The 11,560-nt window shown below is 34.0% G+C and overlaps 1 protein-coding gene across 1 annotated transcript; it reads left to right on the top strand.

Annotated features, from left to right (window-relative positions):
• Nucleotides 1–6,724: 6,724 nt before the first annotated feature.
• Nucleotides 6,725–11,531, top strand: CkaCkLH20_12045 (uncharacterized protein; the record flags this gene model as incomplete). Its single annotated transcript, XM_038894759.1, has 2 exons — nt 6,725–11,368; nt 11,436–11,531. 2 exons carry the CDS (start codon nt 6,725–6,727, stop codon nt 11,529–11,531), a joined length of 4,740 nt encoding a protein of 1,579 aa, XP_038740016.1.
• Between the last annotated feature and the right edge of the window lie 29 nt (nt 11,532–11,560).

The raw sequence follows: 11,560 nt of genomic DNA, 5'->3' as shown, positions 1-11,560 counted from the left end.
ATTAAGTATTAATAATCTATTTATAATTAGTCTTAATCTTTTAGTAATAAGTTAGTAAATTATTAAAAAAGAGGTTAAATATATCTAAATATATTTAATTAAAAACCTTAGCTTTATTTAAGTTTTAATATTAATAATAAGTAGCCTTAAGGGCTTTAAAATTCTTTAAAGGACTAATTAAAATCTCTATAAGCCTCTATTAAAAATAACCTTAATTAAAAAGAGTTATATAGATAAGAAGCTTATTAAAAATAATAAAAAAAGTAATTATATTATTAAAATTATTAAGTATTAAAGTAAAAGCCTATATAAAATATTAATAAAATTAAATTAAAATCTAAAGGAATTAAAAATAAACTTATTATAATATAAATATTATTATATTTAATATATTAATTATAATAAAATAAAATAAATATATTATATTAATAAAAAAAATAGAAATAACTTTAAGTTTAATTTTATTTAAATTAATAAAGTCTTTTAAAAGATAGATATATAGTATAAAATAAAAGTAATATATATAAGGGTAGAATATACCCTATAACTTAAGATCTATATTAAGAATTAAAAAGGGAAAATATTTTAACTCCTTATTATCTTTATTACTATTCTCTCTCTACTTATTACTCTTATTATTACTATTAGATTAATAAGAAGGAGGAGGAAAAAGAGGAGGAAAAAGAAGAGGAGGGAAAAGAGAATAGTTATTATTATTATTATTATTATTTCTAAAACCTAAAGAACTACTATTAAAACTATTATTATTTTATTACTACTTATAAAGGTTTCCTCTTTATTTTATTAAGCTATTATAACTATTATTATAGTTTCTATAGTAACTATAAGGATAACTATAAGAATAACCCTAACTATAGCTTAAAGTATTTATATTTTACTATTTATTTCCCTTATTATTAATATTAAAAAGACTATTATAAATAGCTTCTTAATTAATATTAAGAAAAAGCTAATAGCCTTTAAGAAAAACTTATTCATAATAATAGGCTTTTTAAGCCTTAAGGACTTAGAGATAAGAGTTCTTACTCTTATAAATAATAATAAATTATTTACTATATATTTCTAAATTACTTTAATATTTAAGAGAATAGCTAGCTTTTAGTATTTTAATATTTATAAGGAGATTAAAAAATAAAAAGATAAAAATAGAAAAAAGTTATAATAATATAAAGCTAAACTAAAAGATTATAATAATTAAAATAAAAAAGAAAAGATATATAATAAGATTTTTATATAAATAAAGGTATAAATAGGGTAAAAGCTAAAGTTATTTAAGATAAATAGCCTAATAGGGGAATAATTATTTTAAGATAATAGATAATATTACTTATATATTTATATATTATTTTATAGAGTAAGGCTATACTATACTACTTAAACTTATACTACTTACTAAGGATCTTTAACTAAAGAGGTTAAGAGTTAGCTTTAAATAATATTAGATTTTTAAAATTAAGTACTAAGTTATTTCTAGCTATAATATAATAATATATAGATAAAGCTATACCTCTATCTCCAATATAATATAATATATTTTTAATATTTTTTATTAAATTATAAAAAGATTAATAAGAAATTAATAAGTTAGGCTTATTATTAAACCTTAAAAATAAGCTTAATAAATAGAAAATAAAAGAAATTATTAATTAATAAGGAAATAATAATAATAAAAAGTACTTTATTAAATAAATAAAATAGCTTATTAAATATAATACTTAAGAACTATTACAATACTTAAATAATACTTAAAAGGCTATATATAAATATAATAAATAAATTTATAAAACTTATAGTAAATAGAATAGTTAAAAGATAATAAATACTACTAAATATTAACTAATAGTATATTAAAAATAAAAGTAAATAATTATAAAGTATAAATAAAGTAATATAAAAATTAAATAAATATATTAAAGCTTATAAGCTATTATCTTAATATTAAAAAAAGGAATATTATATTTATAAGTAAATATTAAGAGAACTAAAAAAGTAAAAAAAAAGCTTTTATTTAAATAGTTTTAAAAATAAAATTAATATTATAGCTATAATAACTAAATAGGGAACTATTAATAAGAGGCTTAAGAGTAACTAATTTCTCTTTATTATTATTATTTTACTTTTTTTCTTTTTTATTTTTCTCTTTAACTTTTTCTTCTTTTTTTTCCTCCTCTTTATTAAAAGAGATAAAAATAGCTTTTTTATTTTTATTTTTATTTTTATTTTTATTTTTAGTTTTATTTTAAATAGGCTTCTTAATAAGCTTTTTAGGAAAAGCTTTTATATTATTTTTAGTCTTCCTTTCTATTAAGCTATTAGTAGTTATATAGAGAGTAATATATTTTTTAAAAGTAATAATAATAAAAGAGCTATAGTTAATAAAATAAGCCTTAAGAATAAGAAAAGAATAATAAGAAATATTATTAAATATATATTTAATAAGTAAATAGTAAAAGTTATTAACCTTATTAATAAATTTAATTAATTTACTATTATAAAGCTAATTAAATATAAGCTAATTATATAGTATATTATAAAGCTTATTTCTAAAGATAAACTACTACCTAGCTCTAAATAAGGTTTATAGTAGTTTCTTAATATAAGGTTCTATAATATATTTATTATAATAATAGCACTTTAGCTTATACTATCTCCTAATAAAATAAATAGATATAATTTATAATTAAACTAATATTAATATATTTAGTTTAGCTAAGGTTTTTAAGTATATATATTATTTATAAAAGCTATAGGAAAAGTAGGGGGGGGGGAGTAAATAGTAAGCTTAATTACTAATAGGTAATAATAGTAGCTTAAACCTATTATAAAGGTATTAAACTTTTTAGTTATAAATCCCTCTTTATAATACCCTTAAGGTCCTTTAGCTAGAATAATATCTCTATTATATTATTAAGTAGGCCTATAAAGCTAGCTATCTTAAGCTAGAGGCTTATTTCTTCTCTTTCTTTATTACTATATTTAAATCCTTTTTTTAAGATATTATTTAATATACCTCTTAATAAGTATAATAAAGTAAAGGCTTTAGCTATTAAGAATAATATTTAGAACTTAAGCTCTAAATATAAAGACTTAGAGACCTTAGCTAAAAAGAAAACTCTTATAAAATTTACCTTTAATTATAAAAAGCTTTTAGGGCTAGTTTTATATTTTTTAGGGTAATTAAATAATTTAAAAGTTAAAAAAGTTAAAGTAGAGCTATTTATATAAATTAATAGTAATTTATTTACTTATAAGTATCTTATAGACTTCCTCTAAATAGCTATAGATCTAAAGCTTAAAGTAATTAAGAATCTATAAGTTAAGCCTATTTAAATAATTAAATATAGCTAATAATAAGTAATAAAACTATAATAGCTTTATTAAATAGTAATAGTAATAGTAATAAGTAAAGAGTTTTCTATAAATAAACTTAAAAAGCTTAATATCTAATAGTAGTATAATAGCGTAATAATATAGTAGGGTACTAGCTTAGTAGCCTTAGGGCTAATTATCCTTATTAGTAGATAGCTAGGAGGAGTAGCTTAGAGGAAGAGTATTAAAGCGTTAGATATATCTTAATAAAAAATCTATTATTATTATTATTATTATTATAATAGGGGAAGTTAAGGCGTAAAGTAATAAACTAGTAGCTAAAGTAGAAGCTTAAGCTTATATATAGGGTCTATAAGTTATATAGCTAAATAGCTATTAGTTAGTTAATAAGCTAGACTAAACCTATAGTAAGTTAAATATATAGTTTAAATTATAATATAGTGCCTAAAGGTATAAAGCTTATTTATAATATTAATTAAGAGGGTAATAAAATTATTATTATATAGGTATATATAGTAAATAGACTTAAAGTAGTTAATAATTTTATATTCTTTTTAAAGTATATTAACTTAAATATAAAAAGTAATAAAAATAAAAAAATAAACTATTAAAAAGTAATTAAAAAATATTTATATTAATTAAGATATTAATAAAAAAGTACTTATAAATAGAGAATAGCTTTTAAAGCTAAATCTAATTTATATTTTAAAAGCTACTATTAATAATAAGATTATAAATAAAAATAGTAACTTTATATTAGATAGTTATATATTTAGTTATTTAATACTTATAGTAGTAATACTTAATAATACTAAGAGAGCTAGCTTTATTTTATTTATAGATATTATAAAATATAATTTAAAATACTTAAATAATACTATAAAGCTTATAAAAAACTTATAATTAAATTAGAAATAGTTTATTAATGGCTTAATAGAGATAAAATAAAAGAACCTATATTAAGGTATTTATATTTATAAAGATTATAGAGAATATATTTTACTATATAAATATTAATAATATAATAAAAATAGAGGATATCTAAATATATAGATATTAAATAATAAAGATAGGAGTAATTACTATTAGTATTATTAATAAAATTATTAAAGAGGAAAAAGAAATTATAAAGGTATTTATTAAGAATAATATATATATAAATAAGATATAATATCTTAATAAGAAATAAATAGAGACCTATTAATAAAATAGGAAATAAAAAAAGAAATATAAAAAAATAAAATAGGATATATAAGTTTTAATCTTTATAATAGCTAAATAGAGGAAACTTTTTTATAATAAAGCTATAAAAAGAAAAAGCTTTTTTATAAATTAAATAAATATATATTAAAAAGAGTATAATAATATATTAAATATATAAAAATAAAAAAAAGGTCTTATTAATTAATTATTATATAAGAAACTTTTTTCGAAAAAACCTTATAAAAAGAATAAAAGTTTTATATTCTTTTAAATATATTTATATAATTTAAAAATATAATAATTAGAAGTAATAATAATATTAAATATATACTATATAACTAATAAAGTTATTTTTAATATTATATTAATAATAACAAAGCTCTAAATATAAAGAGCTAAAATAGAGATATTAATATAAATTAATAATAATTATATACTTTAAGAACTAAAGCGCTAGAAGAGAAGAGTAATTATAAAGATTTAGATCCCCTTAGCTAGTTTAGCTAATTAAAATAAATTATTAGTAAATAGTTAGTAAAATAAGATCTATACCTTATAGAAAACTCTATATAGAGGGATTTTATACTCTTAAGATCTCTAAGCTTTAGTTAATATACTATTTAACCTTTATATTATAACTCTTAAATTAACTTAATTAGGCCTTTAGCCTAACTTTTTTAACTTTTTTAACTTTTAAATTATTTAATTATTCTAAAAAATATAAAATAAGTTTTAAAAGTAATTTATAGTTAAAGATAAATTTTATAAAAGTTTTCTTTTTAGCTAAAGTCTCTAAGTCTTTATATTTAATATTTAGGTTCTAAATATTATATTTAATAGCTAAAGCCTTTATATTACTATATTTATTAAAAAGTATATTAAATAATATCTTATTAAATAATATTTTAAAGAAAAGATTTAAATATAGTAATAAAAAAGAATTATAAAAAGATAAAGAATAAGCCTCTAATTTAAAATAGCTAGCTTTATAGGCCTACTTAATACTATAATAGAAATACTATATTAGCTAAAAGACTTTAAAGGTATTAAGGGATTTATAACTAAAAAGTTTAATACTTTTATAATAAGCTTAAACTATTATTATTACTTATTAATAATTAAGCTTACTATTTATTCTCTCTCTACTTTTTCTATAGCTTTTATAAATAATATATATACTTAAAAACCTTAGTTAAATTAAGTATATTAATATTAATTTAATTATAAATTATATTTATTTATTTTATTAAGAGATAGTATAGGCTAAAGTATTACTATTATAATAAATATATTATATAACCTTATATTAAGAAACTACTATAAAGCTTATTTAAAGCTAGGCACTAGTTTATCTTTATACTTAATAAGTAGTTAGCTCTAGTAGTATAGACCTATAATATATATATACCTATATACCTATATACGCGCGCGTAACTATATACTCACTACTATAATATATATAATATACCCTCCCTCTAAGTATAAATAGGCACTTAGATAGGTAAATTTATTATGTTTCTATTAAAGCTATTATAATTTAATTAGGTAGTATTAAATAGCTATAGCTATAACTATTTATAAATTTTAATTAATTTTAATTTATTTTCAAAGGTTTAAAATATATATTTCTAGCCCTACTATTAGCTATATTACTATTTATATATATAGCTTTAACTAAAGTAAGAGTTTAAACTACTAATTTATTTACTTTTTAAATTTATACTATAAATATTAATATAATTAATAATATTATTATTATTTATTATTATTATTTCTTATTTATATAGTAAACTATATAAGCTACTACTAATAGTATATTATAATTAAATACTAATTAATACTACTAGGACTGCCTTTACTATATTGCGCTAAGATGTACGGAAAGGGAGGGGAGGTGGGGGGGCGGGGGCGCGTGTAGAAAGTGGGTGAGCTAACTTAGTACTTACTCCAATGCTCATTGCGTAGGAAAAAAAAATTGAGGAGTCACACCCTTTAGAGCTCCGGTTCAGGCGCAGATTGCAAATGCCCCTCCCTCCCCCCATTAGATTCCCCAGAAAAAAACACCACAACACTGTCACTCCGTTTCGCCTCGCTTCCTCGCGAAGGATCTACGACGACGATTTCGATGCGCAAAAACTCAGCATAAACACAATTACACTCGCTCTTGATCATGGTATTGGTCAATGGCTCGGGTCCGGGCTCAGGTCCTACGCGGATCACAATCTTGGGCAAGGACGACATTGTCGTTGACCATGGTATCTGGCTTGACTTTGTGACTCATGACCTACTCCAGAACCTCAAGACGTCGACTTATGTCCTGATCACCGACACGAATCTCTTCGATACCTACGTCCCTCCGTTCGAGAAGGTGTTCAATGACGCTGCGCCCGCGACGACACGTCTGCTCACCTACGCCATCCCGCCGGGCGAGGTCTCCAAGAGCCGACACACGAAGGCGGCCATTGAGGACTGGATGCTGTCGCAAAAATGTACCCGGGATACCGTCATTATTGCGCTCGGTGGAGGGGTTATTGGCGACATGATCGGCTATGTTGCTGCCACCTTCATGCGAGGCATTCGCTTCGTCCAGGTACCGACGACGTTGCTTTCCATGGTTGACTCATCCATTGGCGGCAAGACAGCGATTGACACGCCGATGGGGAAAAACCTCATTGGGGCTTTCTGGCAACCTCTCCGAATCTACATTGACCTAGCTTTCCTCGAGACACTGCCTAGGCGCGAGTTCATCAACGGAATGGCCGAGGTTATCAAGACTGCCGCAATCTGGGACGAGGACGAGTTCACCGCCCTCGAGACCAACGCTTCCGCTATTCTGGCTGCAATCAAGTCTGACGGGGAGCCACTCCAAAGATTGTCTCCGATTCGCGATATCCTCAAGCGGATAGTCCTCGGCTCCGCACGGGTGAAGGCCCAAGTAGTCTCTAGTGACGAGAGGGAAGGTGGGCTTCGCAACTTACTCAACTTTGGTCACTCCATTGGACACGCTTTCGAGGCACTTCTCACTCCTCAACTTCTGCACGGCGAGGCTGTCGCCATTGGGATGGTCAAGGAGGCGGAGCTTGCCCGCTACCTTGGCATTCTCCGACCCGGAGCAGTGGCCCGCCTTGTCAAGTGCATCGCCAGCTACGATCTGCCCACTACATTGCATGACAAGCGGGTTGTCAAGTTGACGGCGGGCAAGAAATGCCCTGTTGACGTTCTTTTGGACAAGATGGCCGTGGACAAAAAGAATGACGGCACCAAGAAAAAGATTGTGCTCCTCTCGGCAATTGGGAAGACATACGAGCAAAAAGCTAGCGTGGTTGAGGATCGCGCAATTAGAGTCGTTCTGTCGCCTGCGACTCAAGTTTTCCCCGGCGTACCCCAGGCTCACAGCACGACGGTGACACCTCCAGGGTCCAAGAGCATTTCAAATCGTGCGCTTGTCCTGGCTGCCTTGGGCCAGGGAACTTGCCGAATCAAGAATCTGCTGCACTCTGATGATACCGAGTACATGCTGTCGGCTCTTTCGAAGCTGGGAGGCGCGACCTACGCCTGGGAAGAGGCTGGCGAAGTCCTCGCTGTCGAGGGTAAGGGTGGGAAGCTCAACGCTAGCAAGGACGCATTGTATCTTGGCAACGCTGGCACCGCTTCCCGCTTTTTGACTACCGTCGTGGCCTTGTGCGCCCCTTCCGACGTCTCGTCGACGGTATTGACAGGGAACGCCCGCATGAAGGTCCGTCCCATCGGACCTCTTGTTGACGCCCTCAGAGCCAACGGTCTGAGTATTAAGTACCTGGGCCAGGAGAAGAGTCTGCCTCTGCAAGTCGATGCCGCCGCCGGGTTCGAGGGCGGCCTCATCGAACTAGCGGCAACCATTTCGTCTCAGTATGTTTCTTCCATCCTGATGGCTGCTCCATACGCCAAGAAACCCGTCACGCTGCGCCTCGTGGGTGGAAAGCCTATTTCACAACCTTACATCGACATGACCATCTCGATGATGCGCACTTTTGGTGTCGACGTGACGAGATCCAGCGATGAGCCCAACACCTACCATATTCCCAAAGCCGTTTACCAAAACCCGGCCGAGTATGTCGTCGAGAGCGATGCCAGCTCCGCAACTTACCCTCTAGCTATTGCTGCCATCACCGGAACGACCTGCACCGTGCCCAATATTGGCTCTGAGTCCCTCCAGGGAGATTCTCGTTTCGCCGTTGATGTCCTGAGACCCATGGGCTGCACTGTCGAGCAGACGGGCACTTCTACGACCGTCACTGGGCCAGTTATTGGCAGCCTAAAGGCCATCGAGCACGTCGACATGGAGCCCATGACGGACGCCTTCCTCACAGCGTCCGTTCTGGCAGCCGTGGCTTCAGGAACGACCAAGATCAGTGGTATCGCCAACCAGAGAGTCAAGGAATGCAACCGCATCGGCGCCATGCGCGAGCAACTCGCCAAATTCGGTGTCGAGACCGACGAATTTGATGACGGAATCATCGTCACTGGACGTCCGTACCAAAACCTTCAACAGCCTGCCGAAGGTGTGTTCTGCTACGACGACCACCGTGTAGCGATGAGCTTCAGTGTGTTGTCAACTATATCGCCGAAGCCGGTCACGATCCTCGAAAGGGAATGTACTGGAAAGACATGGCCTGGCTGGTGGGACACCATGGCGCAGTTGTTCGACATCGAGCTGGACGGCGTCGACCAGCATCCCGACACGGTGCATTCAGCACCTCGCAAATCCCGCAAGAATAAATCCGTCTTCGTGATCGGCATGCGTGGGGCTGGTAAGACGACTGCAGGGAGGTGGATGGCAGACACGTTACAGCGTCCCTTCATCGACCTAGACGAGGAGCTGGAGCGTCGGGCTGGTATGACTATTCCTGAGATGATCAGAGGCTCAAGAGGTTGGGAAGGTTTCAGAAAAGATGAGGTGGATCTCCTTCGAGACGTTATGGAGAAGCAGAGCGATGGCCACATCTTTTCGTGTGGTGGAGGCATCGTCGAAACGCCTGAGGCTCGCAGACTTCTGACTGCCTACTGCGACAATAACGGCAGCGTCTTGCTTGTTCATCGCAACACCAAAGAGGTCGTTGACTACCTGCTCCAGGATAAGACAAGACCGGCCTACCGAGAGGATATCGAAGAAGTCTACTACCGTCGCAAACCATTCTTCGAGGAATGCAGCAACTTCGAGTACTTCAGTCCTCATCCTCCTGGCACAGCAGCGACCCGTGAACCACCATTGGACTTCCGCCGCTTCGTTAACGCCTTATTCGGCGAGAACATTCAAGTGACCAAAGCGCTGTCCAAGAATCCTAGCTTCTTCGTGTCGCTCACCGTGTCGGAAGTTGCGTCGGCTTTATCTCTGATACCAGCCGTTGTTGTAGGCTCGGATGCGGTCGAGCTTCGCGTGGACTTGCTGCAAGATTATTCACCAGAGTTTGTGGCTCATCAAGTGGCTCTTCTGAGATCTGTCGCGGACGTCCCCATCATCTTTACGTTGCGGACAAAGGCTCAAGGAGGCAAATTCCCTGATGACGCCTACGACCAAGCTCTTAGCCTCTATCAAAAGGCCATTCGCATGGGCGTCGAGTTCATCGACGTAGAGATGACGCTTCCGGAGAGCATGATCCAGGCCGTGGTGGACAATAAGGGACGATCCCGTATCATCGCCTCTCACCACGACCCGCAAGGAAACCTCTCTTGGAGCAATGGTTCCTGGACGCCGTTTTACAACAAGGCATTGCAATATGGAGACGTTATCAAACTCGTCGGCGTTGCCCGTCGCATTGAGGACAACTACGACTTGGCCCGCTTCAAATCCGAGATGCTCGCATCTCACAGCACCCCGATCATTGCGCTCAATATGGGGGCCGCGGGTAAGCTGAGTCGCGTTCTCAACGGCTGCCTTACACCGGTAGCTCACCCCGCCCTGCCCTTCAAAGCAGCTCCAGGCCAGTTGTCAGCTGCTGAAATACGGCAAGCACTGTCTCTCCTCGGTACGATCGATCCGAAGTCCTTCTACCTCTTTGGCAAGCCCATTTCGGCATCGCGGTCGCCCGCTCTGCACAACGGTCTTTTCGAGTTGGTTGGGTTGCCGCACAAATACTGTCGCAAGGAGACTGATGTGGCGGCTGACGTCCGCGAGATCATCCGAGCTCCAGACTTCGGTGGCGCCTCTGTCACAATCCCTCTGAAGCTCGACATCATGAAGGAGCTTGACGATATTTCGGAGGCTGCTCGCGTCCTCGGGGCTGTCAACACCATTATCCCCGTGCGCACCGATGACGGTAATACCAAGCTGCTTGGCGAGAACACGGACTGGTTGGGCATGGTCCATGCTCTGCAGTCAGTGGGAACGGCGTCTCGCTCCCCTTCAGGTGTCCCAAATGCCGCCATGGTCATTGGTTCGGGAGGAACGACAAGAGCTGCTATCTTCGCCCTCCATTCACTGGGCTTCGGACCCATCTACGCGCTTGCTCGCAATACTAGCGGACTCGAGTCGCTCAAGGCCTCGTTCCCCCCTGAGTTCCCCATCGAGGCGCTCAAGAACGCTGACCAAGTGTCCACGCTGGCAGTTCCTCCGACTGTCATTGTCAGCACGATTCCCGCGGACAAACCCATCGACCCTTCACTACGGGAAACGCTCATGGCGGTACTCCGTCGAGAGATCGAGACTGAAGGACCCCGGGTCCTTCTCGAGATGGCTTATCAGCCCCGTCATACTCCGCTGATGCAACTCGCTGAAGATGCCGGATGGGCGACCATCCCCGGCTTGGAGGTTCTCGCCGCCCAGGGTTGGTATCAGGTAAGTGTCCCTATTGGTCAAAAAGGTACGAGAGTGAACGAAATGATTGACACGATTTCGCATGTAGTTCCAAAAATGGACGGACATCATCCCTCAGTATCGGACCGCTCGCGAAGCTGTGCTAGGCGACGAGGCCGCAGAAAACATCGTTCCTAAGGCATAAGCATGACGGAAAAAGGGATGGATTAGGAA

The sequence above is a fragment of the Colletotrichum karsti genome, assembly GCF_011947395.1.
Source record: "Colletotrichum karsti strain CkLH20 chromosome Unknown Scaffold53, whole genome shotgun sequence".
NCBI classification, from domain to species: Eukaryota; Fungi; Ascomycota; class Sordariomycetes; order Glomerellales; family Glomerellaceae; genus Colletotrichum; species Colletotrichum karsti.
The sequence above is the reverse complement of the archived record's forward strand: the minus strand, read 5'-3'. Positions and strand labels throughout refer to the sequence as shown.